Source organism: Melospiza melodia, chromosome 8, assembly GCF_035770615.1.
Source record: "Melospiza melodia melodia isolate bMelMel2 chromosome 8, bMelMel2.pri, whole genome shotgun sequence".
In the NCBI taxonomy this organism is placed as follows: domain Eukaryota; kingdom Metazoa; phylum Chordata; class Aves; order Passeriformes; family Passerellidae; genus Melospiza; species Melospiza melodia.
The window spans coordinates 3,684,685-3,700,847 of NC_086201.1; the positions used below are offsets into that span (position 1 = coordinate 3,684,685).

The 16,163-nt window shown below is 38.8% G+C and overlaps 1 protein-coding gene across 15 annotated transcripts in view; it reads left to right on the forward strand.

The window, feature by feature from the left end:
• The window catches only part of GTDC1 (glycosyltransferase like domain containing 1), a 180,236-nt gene that overhangs the window by 68,314 nt on the left and 95,759 nt on the right, over positions 1-16,163 (forward strand). For all 15 annotated transcript variants that reach the window (XR_010028526.1, XM_063161562.1, XM_063161570.1 and 12 more), the window contains one exon: positions 15,747-15,914. Coding sequence is in view for 14 of the 15 variants with exons in the window: in XM_063161562.1 (XP_063017632.1) it covers positions 15,747-15,914 (168 nt within the window). In the remaining variant the exon portion in view is untranslated. The remainder of the gene's footprint in view (positions 1-15,746; positions 15,915-16,163) is intronic.

Consider the following 16,163-nt stretch of genomic DNA (forward strand, 5'->3'; position numbering starts at 1 on the left):
ACAAGATACTACAACTCTAGTTTGTATTTTATGGGGTGTTCTGAAGGATAATCTGGAGGATGTTTGTAAGGGAAGTGGTAATAATAGAAGGATAGAAATACTGAGTTTCTTTAAATTTTTTTTCTTAGGATTCTGGATCTTCTTTTAGCTGTGTAAGCTTTTTAAAACATTCAGGTTAATTTGTAATGGCATATTCTCAATGGTTTGCTTTTCTAATATTGTTTGGTGAACTCTAGAATGGCTGTACTGTCATTCCCAGCAGCTCTTCATTGAAACCTTTTCTCCAATTAAGTGTTTTAAAGATGCTTTCATTACGCTTGAAGTTAAGATGAAGTCTAATTTTTTTTTTTTAATTTTCTCCTGTGTTGGCATATGAATGTAGTTTTGCCCTAGTGGCGCTTCCCTATTTTGGAATATTTTCTACCTCTGCATATTATGTGATTTCTTGTTCAAGTGAATGACAAGATGATGTATGACACACTTGAGATGGTATTGAGCAGAGTATAGTTGGAAAATTGCAGTGATAATTTTCTTTTTACATCTCAAACTTACATGCCATTGAGAGGAAAAAAAAAAGTGTAATAGCAACTCAACAAAAAGCATAAGGGGAAACCTAGAAAAATTACAGGGAAATTTCCATAACAGATACACAAGTAGTGCTGCTTTAATAATGATTTCCTGTCGTGAACTATTTTTATCATTTGCCAGCTCTCTGACGTGGCATTCTATTTAACATTTTTGAGAGCCATGTTTTAATCAGATTAAGCTCAAGGAAACCGATAGGTATCTGTTTGGCTCATGACTTGTGCTTCTGTTTCTGATTTAGTCACAAGACTATTGTTGCTGGAATCTTTTAAACCCCATTTTGCTTCCACTTGCAGCCAGTGTGTGAGCCCGGAGATTGAGTGCCAGGGATTTTCATGATATAAACACACAGGGCTCGTTATGGAATTATTTTGTAAATTGAAGAAGACTGGTACAAACTGTATCTTTTTCCTCATGTGATTAAATGGCTGAAAATAACCATCTATTTTTAGTTTCAGGTGCAATAATTTTTCTTAGGAACAAACTCACTCAAAGCAGTTTGCTAGGAGAGGCTGACCATGAGCAGTTCTGCATTCTGAACAACTTAAGGAAAGCAAAAATCCTTAATAAATGTGAATAGTCTTATAATAAATGTGAATATTCTATATAATTTTATATAGTGTGCAACATAATGATGCTTTTCATGCAATAGATAAAGTGAGAATAGAATATAAGCATCTATATTTTTAATTTTGGTATTTTCATGTTTTTCAGTCATTTTATTAAATGAAAGACAGCAGAAAAGTTGCTAAGCAGAACTTCTGTGGTCTCTAATACTGACCACATCCTGTAAATTTAGAAATTCAGAAAAAAAGAAAAGATGCTGCATAACATTTGGAGTCATGGTTGTGCTTGGGTATTAGTGAATTTAGCACCTCATTTGGTGGTCTCAGCATCTTGGAGCATGGGGGAGGACCAGCAGCCTGGCTTTTAAAAAGCTCTGTCTATCCATGTTTTCCTAATTTCCAGAGCAAAAAACCCCCATGTATTACATTTCTAATGACCTCTTTTGTCTGTTGCAAATGCAGAGAGATTGCATTCAACAGCTTGGTTTGTGTGGTGTCTTCCTGCAGTGTATTATTTATTTGGTTGTCGTGTTCGAAAACTGCGAGCGTAAGAATTAATAAAGGTTATTAGTTACTTTCCATAATAAAATTAGCTGACCTTTAAGAGCATTGTACAGGGGCTGTCTAAGTGGAAAAATGACAGAGTGCATTTTTATTCTGGTAGCCATTTCGATTACTAAATCTTACAGTCACAATATAGAAACTACGCATGGTGATTAAATGTGGCTCTTGACTGTATATTTGCAGACAACAATGAAATAAGTGGAATTTTTGTGTTCAAGACAGAATTTAACCCCTCGGTTACGGTCTCGCCCACATCTTATATTTGGTTCCATTTGAACAACACAGAAAAAAACCCAACCAAAACCAAAGAAAATGCAACTTAATTTTCTGAAATCGAGTGTCCTTTGGAAGCGGCAGCGCCGGGAGTTCGCTGTGGTTTTTCTGGAGCGTGATGATGTGCAGATTCCTGGAGCAGCCTGACTTGGGTCTCTGTCAGGCTGCTCTCTGTAGCTGGGCACACACAGCTCACTCAGTCAGCCTGATAGTCTTTAGTCATCTCAATTTATCTGCCAGTTTAAAGGGAGACCTGCCATCCAATCCAGTATTGGAACATAAAGTTCACACTCCCACCTGTATTTTTAAGTTGGGGACAGGATGCACCTCGTTTCCCAAGTAGCTGTTACAGCAAACTTCCTTAATTTTATTTTTTTTTTGTACTGAATAATGACATTTTTAGCTGTGCCATTATCTAGAAGAGATTTTATAAAGGCTTTACTCTTTATTGTTATTTTTGAAACATGATTGTCTATATAATGACAGTAGTATGGCTTGGATTTCAGGTGAACTTCAGATTTGCTTGTGCTGCTGCATTGCACTTTTTCAATTTTTGACTAGGTCTTATAACATTTGTTGAAATCCTTACAAGATATTCATCTATTTGTAGCATCATATAGGTCTGGCTCCCCATCTGTCTCTGTTTTTCATGACAACGAGGCTCTGGTACATTTTTTTTAATTTTAGTTCTTATTCATTGAAGCCCACTGTAATGCTGTTTCTGTCTTAGCTGTTTGTCCAATAGGTTTATTGATCATTTGAGATAAAATAAAAGATTTATTCATAGGGACAAGTATTAACCAGCTATCAGTGAATTCAGTTTAGTTAGGTTAGTTTTTCTACCTTATGAAAGTAATGTAATCAGAATCCATTTATGTGCTATTAAATAAATAAATAAATTACTAACTTAATGTAGTGCCAAAAGGTAAGAAATGTTAGGGAAGAAAAGTTCTTAACTGAATTATTTTCTGCTAGGCCATATTTTTAAGGGTCTCATAGAACTTTTATATTTTAAAAGTAAGGTTATGAATCTAAGGTTCAGATTCCCTCCAAATAAATCCTTATTTAACAGGATATCCCTGAGACTTTTCTTCCCCCCTCCCCTCTTTTTGTTGGTTTTTATATATATTTTTTTTTCCCTTTTTCACCATTGGCAAGGCAGACTGAAACAGTCTCATCTGGTTTAAGTAAAAAATCTTTGCATTACTTGGCGGTGGTTTCTTTTGTACGTGGTGCTTGGAGCTCCTTGAAGCTGGAGCGCACAGGAAATGCAAATCATGCAAATCATCCTCGCGCTGACGATGTACAGTGGCGTGATTGAGCAGCAGTGCGTATGGCTCGTGGGCTGACCACATGAAAGGGCTCATTTAAAGACCAGATGAGCCCAAGCTGGCTTAAGTTAGACTATGTGTGAGCTTCAAAGCTTATAGAATAGCATCCTTTTTAAAAATAAATTTATTTTATTAATAACACCTGCGCCGAGTTCTTAAACAGTGAGAACATGTATAGATGAACGTTACATTGAGTAACAGGCCGTGCTTAAATCAGAAGGGCAATATTGTTGGTGGTTTTTATTTTATTTATTTATTTATTTTTGTGGAAATCCAGGTATGCATTCATATGGGGAGAAGGTGACCGCAGTCTAATGCACTGCAAAAAAAGTCCAGTTCGTGTTTGGTGTATGTAAAACCCAACTCTTTTCTGCCTTTCAGGTAAAAATGAAAATAAATGGAAGATAAAAGGGAGTTTTTCCTGTGCAGCAGGGTTAAGAACAGGCTTTCTGTAAGTGCTTTTGAGTGCTGAGAAGAGGGAGGTTGATTGCTGACTGCTTCGAATTTCTTGGTAACTGAGGGAAAAAATCCTGCATATTATTTTTCATACATCTCAACAGCTTTTTCAGTAGTTTCAGGGCTTTATCCTTCCAACAGAGCTGAGCCCTTGTGCTGTGGACTCTATCTTGAAGATGGTTGGGAGAGCAGCTGTGGTGGGAACACTGGGCTTCATCAGCAGCCCTTAAGATGGACCTATGGACACAACTTCAGTAAAGTCACAGGCCAAAAGTACTGGTAGAATAATAAACATTTTTTTGTATTAATCTGGCAACAAAAAGAGTGTCTGGATAGGTAACAGTGTCCTTAAAAATGTTCTTACCTTTGGTAGTGTCAACATGGGTGGCTCTCTTTCTTGTAGTGAGAGTCTTACTCCTTACAAGTCTTTTTTGTTTTATTCAGCCCTCATTCGCTTTCCTTTGGATGTTTTTAAAAGTTGAGATTCATTCAAATAATGTAACATGACACAAAGCTGGAAAATGTCAATCTTGGACTGTTTCTGTGTCATCTTGTTTAATTTTTACTTGAAACAGTAGCCCTGAGGAGGTCTGCGGTGGGACTGGGCAGGACACTGCACTCCATCACCCTGACGGATGTAATTCTGGCTTGAGTTTTTTTCACCAGTTCCTTGCTCCTTCATTTTGTTCTTTCTGCTAATACACAGGAACAAGAGAGAAGGAAAAAAATGAATTTTTTATGTTTTAGCTACCAGATTCATTCTTTCTCATCAAGTCAATCCACAGGTCCTGGAACAGGAGAGGGGGACATTTCATTTTTTTCTCCCCATTCTTTTAAACATTGATTTTATTCTTCTCTTTAATTTCTTATTTGAAGCCAAGGGGAGCATTTCACCCCTTCCATGTACCTGCAGACTGGGGCAGCTCCCACTGTGCTGAGCACATATGAGTGGGGTCATAGGGCTCTACAGGGAGTTTTGAGTTCAGTTGGATCTGAAATATTCCTTCCTTCCTTCTGTATAGCTTGTTCATATATTCGTTTATTTTAAAGGGAAAAAAAACCCAGTGGTTAAAGGGATGGCATCCCAAAACCATCATGGAAAGGAATATTCAGAATAAATACTGTTTTTCTAAACCTGTGATTCTTTACAGGGAAAATTTGTGAGACTTCTGGGCAGGTGTTTATACTTTCAGCACAAAGTTTGTGTTTTAATAGAAGAAGCAATTTAAATCAAAGATAATATTAAAATATTATATTCAGTGTAAGAAATACCAAGATACAGGAGCTAACAGAGAAAGCAGAAAAGAAATTTTACTGCTTTTATCTATAATAATTTAATATAATTTAATATCCATTTCAGTGTTTGACAGTAAGTAAGGATTACTTAAATATTTGTACCTAGGAGCACAGGGCTGTATAAAGATCTTTGAATTTTCAAGTTAATTTGTTTCTTCCAGCAATATAAAGAGATATATACAGAAAATTAATCCCATATGATTGTACAGCTACCATTGCTCCAGAACTTTTTGGAAATGCTTTCCAAAGAACATCTCCAGTCATCTTGACAAACAGCTTGAGTCAAGTTTCCTTTTCAGGAGCTCCTGAAAGGTTTTATGTGCAGTTCAAAGGCATTGCTGGAAAAATGGTGTCATTTGGAGACCTTGACCAAAAACTACTTTCCTTTGCTCAGCCTTTGCAGATATGAAATCTCCTTGCCCAGCCATCTTGAACAGATTTTTAGGTTTCTGTCATGGAGAGATGCACAATCTTTTTTCAATAACAAATTAGCTCTTGTCAACAGTTTTCCTGGCCACAGTTTAAATAGCTCAATTCAGAATGTTTCGTAGCTTTTTGGTGGATTTTGCTAGAAAATATGTGCGTCTGTAGTATTTATGCATTGTGTATCTGCATGTGCAAGCACGCAGACATCTGTGCACGTACGTCTCTCTGGGAGTGAAGATCTGAGATCTGAAAAGGCTGAATCACTCTGTGTGCTCTAACTAAGATAATATTTTGGGAAACGAGTCAGGTGCTGTGGTGAGCAGGGTCCATAAGATACATAAACACTTACATGATCTTACATGAGCTGATTAAATCACTAGACCATGACATTCACTTATCTTCAGCTCTGGCTTGGGCTCCTGACTTCTCACTGGTTCAATTGGTGGCCCTTGATAAACAAGCCTTGGCCTCAGTTTCTTTTTCTTAAAGATTAGAAAGCATGTGGTGTGGTGTTCTGACTTTTTAGCATATGATTTCAACCCCAGAGGCAGATATTTCTCTTGTTTTCCTTGGGAATAATGGGAATTCAGCATGGATGCTTTATTTAATGATAAAAAGAATTCTGAAATGATAGTTGCATATGAGATGTGTTGGAAAAGCATAGTTTGTGAAACATATGGAAGCCTAGAAGTATTTTTATCAAGTTATTATTTTCTTATTGGATTTTTGGATATGAGGAAATACCAGCATCTTGCAGTGTTGAGGTATGGATTGCTCACTCAAGGGTCAGATCTGTGTTGTATAAGTTGACCAAACATGACTGTAAATGTCTAATGTCTAACTCTCAGCCAGGAGCTGGAGAAGAAAAATGGGAAAAAGGTTTAATTTCCATGATCGTTAAATTCTCTCATGAGTTTGACTTATTCTCTTTTCCTTTGAATTTTCTCCTGTTTGTGCCAGCTCTTGCATCGGTCCCTTACATCCCCTGTCAGGAGCTCCAAGCTGCAGAGCTGAGATCCTTTATTTTTTTCATCTTTCCCTGCTTGCATTGTAAATAAAAACCCTGTTATGATAACATGTGAAATAAAATGGTAGGACATCAGTATAGATTATCCTTAAAATCATGTTATGGAAATGGAAATAAAGCAGCTTATGGTATACGCCAGGCATGATGCAAGTGAAATTAAATAAATATATGACTGAAGGGTTCCATTCATTCCAAATGCTCCCCTTTGTGATCTTTAGCCATGTTTGTAGAGAAACCTTTCTTAAAGCACTTAAAGCTTAATTCAGAACAGACAAAACAATTATCTTTTGAAAGTCTGATGAAATATGTTTGGCAGCTTTTGAATTTAGGCGAGTGTTTGTCTCACTTCTTTGAAATCTCACTTCAGTCGGTCGCTCAGCCATTTCAGTGCAATCCTTCAAATCTGGTAGCGAGTGTGGGCTCTGCTGAGTTACAGAAATGTTCTAATCAGAAAGTGGAAGGGCTCAAAATAGTGTGCGGTACACAAAACTTGACATTTTCCTTATTGATGTGCTTTTGGATATCAGTCCACCTGCTGTCCCTGTGTTTTTGATGAAGTGTTGGTGGATAAATCACTGTGGGAAGGAGCTTGTCCCTCCAAAGACAGGTCTGGAGACCCTTAAGCATTAAATTATTTTAATTTCTTAGGGAACAGAAGTGTCACTTTATCTTTTCTGAGTAGAAATTATGAAGGTTTATGCACCAATGTGTAACTGTTTCTCATAGGAAGAGGTGGCAGAAGACTGATACTGCACAATGTATTTTTATAGTTGAACTATGTCATGAACATGGAGCAGAAATATTTAAATTGTGGATCTGATTGCCACTTTGCTGAGCACATGGAAGAGTTTGCTTAGCTTATATTACAGCAGGAAAGTTGTGGCAGCAACAAATATTCTAGAAGTGTGAAGGGCATTTGGGAGAAATCCATATTTCCCCTTCATTTTTTTTGTAAAATTTGATAAAAATGCTTTTTTTTAATACATGTATACGGATGACTTTGTGAATTCACTTTGTGAATATATATTAAAAATCACTAAGTTATTCCTAATGTTCTGTAGTGCTGCCTGCTCCTGACAAACATCTGATACGGATCATATGCCTCTAAAAAGAGAAGTTAGTCGAGCAAAATATCCCCATGAAAACAGGTTGGAGACACTCACATTCTCTCGCTCGCTCTCACTCACATGTTACATTTTGGCACGTTATAGGAGCAGGTAGCATATCTACTACCTGCTGTTGAAAGTGTTGAAGATACTGAATTATTTATTCCATCTTCTGCACTATCCAAACTCGTTTTGGGTAGTTTGACACATCTCGGTCTTCCATATGGATACTTCATGGTGACAGAGTTGCCAGCTGCTCAGGTTTTATGACAGTCTGAGTTTTTTCGAGGACTGTATTAGTTTTCTGGGAAGAATCCTGCTTTTCCTGAGGGGTCCCCATTCTTAGGCAGTAGTTATGCCTTGGGTTGATGCTCTGGAGTGGGAGTTTTTTAGGAAAATCAGCTGAGAGAGTCCATAAAAATAATTTTTAAAGGATTTGTTGTTTGTAGATTGTGTGAGATTAAATCAGAGCTGTGGGATATTAGCAAAATGTGAAAGCCATTTGCTAAGAAAGTTCCTTTTAGTCACAGTCTTCAAATTCCTTAAAGAAAAAAAAAAGTGTTTAGATATCAAGGTGCATAAAGCAACATAAAAAGAAGTCTGGAGTACTTTTGAAGACAGGATTTTCAGGGCACTTGAAATGTAACACTGAACAGTCAGCAAAGCTTCCCCATGGCAGGGGCTTGGAACTTGAGGGTGTTTAAAGTCCCTTCCAACCCAAACTATTCTGAGATTCCATGATTTCCTCTGCAGTTGTGCAAAGTGAGCGGCTCTTCTGTGGTTTTAAAATACAAAATGTGTAAACCTGAAAATTGGGGAGAGATTCGAGTTTTTACTTTGCCAAAACTCACTAGAATCGTTGAAAATGAGTTCCACTCATTTGTTGTTGTACTTTATGCAAGTGTCTCTTGATTCAAACCTTTTTTAAGGGAAGCCCTGAGTGTTGTGGTGGGTCTGTGCTGGGTCTGATTCCCTTTCTGTGGGATAAATCAGCCTTGCTTGCAGTGGGATCCATACATCCATGATGTTTCCTGTTTGCTCTATGCCATCCTGGTTCCAGGCTGACACCAGGAGATGTGAAGTAAGGATGCTCAAAGCTTGCTGTTGAGATTTAGAAGTGTAGTTATGTATAGCCCTAGGAATTCTCTGTGCTGCTACAAGCCCTTGGCCATATTGCCTTGTTCATGCCAGGCATTTGACATATTTGGCTTCTCTCCAGAGTTGGACAGATAAGATACCAAATTAAATGAATTTTCAGCCTTACAACCAATAAATAATGCTGCCTAAATGTTACCTAACTGAGTACATCAATTGAGAACAACCAATTGAGAACATCAGTTTCGCAAGCATTTTTCTCTTAAAATGTCATTTCATTATACATCACTGCATCCTGTATATTTACCTGTGGTGAATTTTTTGCCTTCAGTGACTGTGTCCTTTATTTATCTTGCTTCCCACTTTCTCTTTGCTCCATCACAGCACCTATTTGAGCAGAATTAGTCTGTCCATCTCATACAAACCACCCAGTAATAGCTGCTTTTCACTTGTGGGTTATTCTGATTGCTTGTTCTCTGCTCTAATAAAATTCCTTTGCTTCACTGTTTGTTTCTGATGGAATTTGAGTGAGGAGGATGATGTGGACTCGTGGTTTCTCCTTCCCCCCATCACCACAGCTCTGACTGTTTGGTCCTGACCTCTCCCTTTGTGGGAACAGAGAGGCCAGTGGAGCCCATGGTGAACAATCTGGCCACTAAAGTAAAAATGTGCATCTGTCAGTAATTAATTGAAGCCAAATTTAATTACAAATCAGGGGAAAAAATAGTACCACACACACTTAATAAAATTCAAGAAGCTTCAGTGTCATTGCCTGAAAAGCAAAGCAGTTCAAACAGAATGCACCCCCCTCAAAAGTCAGCTCTGTGAGAGTCTCTTTCAAGCTTACTTCTTGATATTACTTAGAAAAGTAGTTTTGAGTCACAGTTTTCACATGGTTTTTGATATCTTTTTTGAGTTAAAGGTCATAAAAAATAATGGAAAAGTGTTTAAGACTGGTTCTGAATTGTGTGGGCTAAGGATCTGGCCTGAAATTTTGTTTGATATTTGGTTCCAGTACAGAAATACTCCGATCAGCTGGTTGAAATAAAGAAGCAGAGGGGTAAGGAGGAATTGTGAGAGAGCCCAAATGAGTTGCAAATTAAAAAATGCATTTATGTAACTTTTAAATCTTTGAAATGGTGTATTTTAAAATAAAAATACATTGAAAGAACGGATTGGCAGTATAAGTTGAAACCAAGCTTTTCCTTCCTGCTTTATTTTAGCATACAAGGCAACTCCCAAATCCTAAATATTGAACTGGTAGCAGCCATGAATATTTATTACTGTACTGTATGTACATATAGCAATTACAGCAAGAGGAAAAAATATTTTTCTTTACAATTAATATTTGTAAACGTTTATGAAAGTACATAGAAATAAATAAGACAAACACATGGCCTAATTAAGATGAAAGGCATGACAACCCTTGTGATTTGTTCTGAAAAATAGAGACCATTAAAATAGTAAGACTTAATTATTTCTGTAAACATTGCAAATTATCTTTATCTACAAAAACCTTAATTTATGAGTTAAAATATCTATAAGCATTTTTTGACATTTGTACATTCCATGTCAAAAAATTATTGTTAATTTATTATTTATTATACTGTCTACTGTCACATATTACCACTTATTAGTATTTATTGTTCAGAAATTCAGTGTTGTCTATTGTGTAATGGGAAAAGGAAAAGCATTTATATGTGGTTGTAATTTGTGTGTTCTTGGGCTAGTGATAAAAATGCAACTTCTGTAAGTTGATCATATAAAAATGTGCATAATAACAAACCAACGTAACTGGTCTGTTAAGATTGCAGGCATTGACAGTGCTATTTGAGACACAGCTTACATTTGGAAGGTAACTTAAAACCCAATGCATGGACTTGGCCAGTTGCTGTGCTGAAATCAAGGAAAACTGGGATGGAGGAACCCTGGCCACGAGGTTTGATCTGGAGGCACTGGGAGCCTCCATCACCTCTGGAGCCCTTGTTTCTCCAGGTGGATGTGTCTGTGGTCAGACCTCTTGCCTTTGCCTTGGCCTTTAAGAGGGCAACGTAGGGTAGAATGGTTTGGATAAACTATAGTGCAATGCAGAAATAAAGGCACAGGATGGTTTGGGTTGGAAGGGACCCAAAACTCATCCCATTCCACCTTTCCCTATCCCAGGGTGCTCCAAGCCCTGTCCAACCTGGCCTTGGACACTTCCAGGGATCCAGGAGCAGCCTCAGCTTCTCTGGGCACCCTGTGCCAGGGGCTTCACTGGTTCAATCAGTGCCACCTACTGAACAGTATTATTTTAGTGTTTATTTTAGTGTTTTCCCCTAAAAGGCTCGTATTTGTAGCCATATCCAAATGTTGGTCTGTTTTATTGCAACACTGTTCCTGGAGGATGAAGAGTGCTCGTAGCTCTTTTCTGGGCTGCCAGATCTTCAATCATAAACTCATTTTACTGTGGATGTAGTTGTTTTGCAGCAGAGAATTGTGGCTTGGGGTTTTATTTGTGGAGCAGGAGAGTCCCTGCTGCTGCAGGATTGTATCCTACAGCAATCCCCCTTTTCCAGGGACAGCTGGGTTACCTGTGCTGCCACACAAACAGTGGCCACGTTTATCTGTCCTTCGTGCAGAGCTTCTGCCAGACCGAGGAGCATTCCACCACAAATCAGGTGCTGTTTTAAACTTGCTTTGTTCTGTAAGCCCGGCGGATCGGAGAGCTCAGCCTCCATATCCATAGATACATAAATATGCCCTGTGTGGTCTCCCAAGGGGAAGGCAAAATGTGTTTTTAGTTAAGTTGCATGGGAATTTAATTGAAAGATTTAGGGCAATGCCATAAAAGAGTAAATCATGGCTGCGTGACACAAAGAAGATTTATAAAGCCAAATAAAAATACTTTAGCACCTTCACTATTATAATTTGCTTGATAGAAGTGGAAACCCGTATTAGTCATTTTGTCTGCTGGTAATTAAAAAAAAAAAAAAAAGGGCTTTTAGATTTTACTGACTTTCAGTTGTTTGGAGTGAAATAATGGGGAAGACAGTAGCAAAGAGCAGAGAATTCTGTGGACGTGTCACATCCCTGAACCTGCAAGCGCACTCAGCCTCCTTCACAGGAATATTTATTTGAGTTAAGCACATGCTTAACTAATTTCACACAAGCAGCTCCTCAGAAGGGCTGTGAACTGATTCACATGAAGCACAAGCGTGGCTTTAGACTGCAGTTTATGTGGATGGTGGCCCTGAAATCTGGCCAGTCTCCAAGGCAGTGGGGCTACTGCACGTGGGATGGTCCTGCTCTGTGCAAGAAGGTCACTTGTCACACAGCAAAATGCTCAGGGATGTTTTGGAGAGGAGAGCTGGGGCAGAGCTTTAGGAATGTGACCTTCAGCACAGGTTTAGTGAGGATTCACTCACTGTATTTATTGGAGAGCACTGTATATATTAAATGCTGCAGTGTTGATAGGTCTCGATAAGGACACCACTATTATGGTGTTGAATTGTAGGGGGTTTTGTGAGATGGTAAGTTAATGATGTAGCTGTTAATTTGAATTTAGCAGACGTTTTAAATATAGGTTTCTCTTACAGAGACAAAAGTTGCAATTTAAAGCTCTTTGGTGGTCTAAAAACAGCTTAATTCTCTAGTAGCATGGTAATAAGTACTAATCCAGCTTATGCAGTGATTGTAGTATGTCATGTTTGTGAAAGATTGCCTAACTCTGCTTTCTCTGGGTTTTATGTTAATTTTTTTAAATTAAACATAAAACCTTATAACATCTTTATGCTGAGATAAACTGTTCAATTTAACTTGTGCTCAAGCAGCAGCTGTCAGGAATTATCATGTTTTGAGCGTTCTTGCCATCACCTTGTGTCTCTACCTCCCGGATACACTCCGTGGGATGATAAAGCTCACCTTGTTAGGATTTATTACTTAAATAATAACCCGAGGTAAAATGAAAGTTGATGTCACACGGAATGACAACTGACATATATTTATGTCGCACGTTCCATTATAATAAACTTTCCTTTCTTCCCCTTGTAATAGGTGTTAAATGGAAATACGCTCCAGCATATCCTCCAGTGCCCTGCGTGAGTCCATTAGCCACGAACTGGCTGCTCTGTGGGCATGTTCACGGGGACTCGTGCTGTCAGGTGTTATTTAAGCTTGTAAAGCCAGGGAAATTGGTTAGTGCTGGTAGTTAGCAGCTTCTCTGCCAGTAAAGAAGCAGCCACGAGGGCCTCTCAGAGTCGGGATAAATTCTGGAAGTGCTGTGAAGTAATGGAAGTGAATCGAGGAGGGTGTTGATTAATTAGTGGTTTTATTTTAATTCTTTTCCTTGCTGTAAGAAGCGCAGGCAATGTCATTTCAGGCTCTACATCTGAATTTGCTAGTTGTCACCACAGTTTTCTCTTGACACCGGTTTATTGTGCTGAGCTGGGCAGTGATAAGCGATCTGCTTGTTAGTTGAGTCTTATCACTTTCTATTTACAGTGGAGAAAATTTAGATCTACCTCTTGCAAGCTTTCCAAGTTTTCAGCCTTTTTTGCCATGCTAGAAGCCAGGCTCCATTGTGCTCTAATGATGCTATTGAATTCCTCCAGTTTGCCTAAGCCAAGACTGCAGACACTGTTTTTTTTGCCTGTGGCTATAACCATCTTCTTTTTTTCCCCCTCCTAATTATCCCATTGTTGATCTGAGCAAGTTAAGATGTGTCAGAGCAACATGGTTTTGTCCAAGTTTATTTCTTGGATCTGTTCTCATTGTGCTCTCCATTGTCCTTTTCTCTCCAGTCGGTGTGTCAGCCTTGGCACCTCCACTGTCTGCACTTCCCATCCTTGTTCTGTGCTGGTTCCCCTGGTTTCAGTCCCAGTGTGCTGTCTTTTCCCCCTTTCTTTCTTCAAACTCAGCCAGGTTCATCAGTACCACCCTGTATCAGTTCTGTTTTCTTCCCTAACTCATGACAGAAAAGAATTTTTTGAAAAATCAGTAAAGGAAAAGATAAATTATAATGCAATCCAGAAATGGAGTCCTAGAATGGTTTGGGTGGAAAGGACCTTAAAGCTCATCTTGCTCCATTCCCCTGCCATGGGCAGGGACTTTTTCCACTATGCCAGGTTACTCCAAGCCCTGTGTAATCTAGCCTGGGACACTTCCAGGGATCCAGGGAAAGCCACAGCTTCTCTGGGCACCCTGTGCCAGGGCTTGCCCACCCTCACAGGGAAGAATTTCTTCCTTTATGTAGTATGAACTTATCCTTTTTTAGTATGAAGCCATTCCCCCTTGCCCTGCCAGTAGCCAAAATTTTTCCAAGCAACCATTTAATTTCATTTTTGCAGGTTTTGGGTTATGTTTTCTCCAGTTTGCATTTTTCTTTGTCACTCTAGTGCTGAGCAGGGATTTCACATTGCCCCCAGGAAGCTTTTCCTGCTCTGCTTTGAGCCTGGCACCCAGGTCATTATGAGGTCCAGAGGTCATTACTCACAGTGACAAATAAGTAATGGCTTACCTAAAACTATTTTTTCCTCCTAGTATGGCTTGTAATAAACCTGAGCTCATATCTTAATTGGCATTCTGTGTGACAGGCCCTTTAGAACCATCAAATATTTGATGAACAAGGCAATAACAGTCATCTCTTACTTTCGTAATCCTTTCAGATCAGCATTGACCCAGGTTGATGAAGATGGATACAGGATCTATGCCCTGGGAAGTGTTTGTTCTGTAGATACAGGTTATCTCAGAAGGGTGTAAGTTAGCAGAGATATGATATAATATATATGATCTAGATGGATGTCTGGGGAAGTTCATGAGTTTTGAGGTTGGCAGCCAGAATCAGAAATTTATCACGTTAGTGATGTCAGTTTGGTAGTAATCTTGAATACAAAATTTGTGTAAAAATAGAAAGAATGGGAATAACAATAGGAAAAAACCCTTAAAATATTTTAGAAGAAGAAAACATTGCATAAATCAGTCCTGAATCTGAATTACTAAAATGGTGTACAGCAAAAAAATACCTAATTTAGAAACAGGCTGTGTTTAAAAGTAGTTTATTAAACTTAATATTGTATGTGCAGTAGATACCTGAACTCAATTCTTTCTTTTTTTTAAGCCCCCTGTGATAAGAAATACCGGACACAAATATCTGAGGCTCTTCAGCTCTCTGCAAGTTCAGGATTCACTTTGCTTGGAAGCAGAGCTAGCCAGGTGCCAGGGGATGCTCACATGCTTTTGGTGAAATGCAGGGAAATCTGCCACTGGTTACAGTAGGGTCAGGATTTCATATTACACATTTAAATACATTCATTTTCTGATAGCCTGGGAAGTTACACTAGGCTAAGATAGCAGCTTGTTAGTGGTGTTTGTGCCTGCTTTATCTAATTGAGGGATGTGTGCAGTGTTGTGGACTGTGGAATAGCAGGAGTGCAGCGGCAGGACTGGGGTGCAAGGGTAGAAACAACATTTCATTATAGAGGATACCTCATAAAAATGTGAAAATAAAACAGAAAAACGGTGGGAAAGAAAGAGAAAAGAAAAGAAAAGCAGACCATACTAGATAAGTGCAGTGCATAAATCAAAAGGGTTTATGTCATAACATGAACATGTGCCATTCCTGCTCATATATTGAATTTCAGTAGTTGGTTGCATAAAGAAGTAAAGTGTAATGAAACTGGCAAGCAAAGTATTCCCTAGCCAGCCTTATCTTTGTTCCATTTGTCCTTCAGATACAGCTTTTCTTGCCTTTTTCAATAAAATCCATCCAGCTTTTTTTTTTTTTTTTTTTATTATTTTGCATCTCTCTGTAACTGAGCTGGGAAGACCGATGAGATTCGGCGCTTTTCTAGTTGGGTTCTTAGCAGCTGCTTTTTAAGAGATCAAAACTTCGAGTGCTGCTACATGGTATTAAGGCTTAGCTATTGATGTGTCCCTATAGGGGTTATGTTTTTCTTGGGGGGGAGGGAGTGGGGAGCAGGGGAAGGGGTGACCCCTGCGAGCGCGCTGGTTGGCAGTAAACACTGCTCTCCTTGTTTTGCAGGATCCTCTTTGCGAGCTCGGTGCTTAACCTGGCTGAACTCGCCGCCCTCCGCCCTGACCTTGGCAAATTGAAAAAGGTCCTCTACTTCCATGAGAACCAATTGGCATATCCTGTCCAGAAATGCCAGGAAAGGGATTTTCAGTATGGATACAACCAAATTCTTTCATGGTAGGTGTGGCTCGCGCTGCTCCTCGTTATTTAAGGTGTCCTTCTGTCTACAGCATTGTAACCCCGAGGAGTCCTTCTGCATAAACTTTTTTTTGGGTATGAATTATTTTTCTGTTTTTATTTTGTATTGCTTTTTTTGGGTATTAATTATTTTGTATTAATGTTTTACAAGACCATGTGGTGGCAGGAAATGGGGGATCGACCTCAAATGGGAAGAGAGTAGGTTTAGATGGGATATTAGGAAGAAAC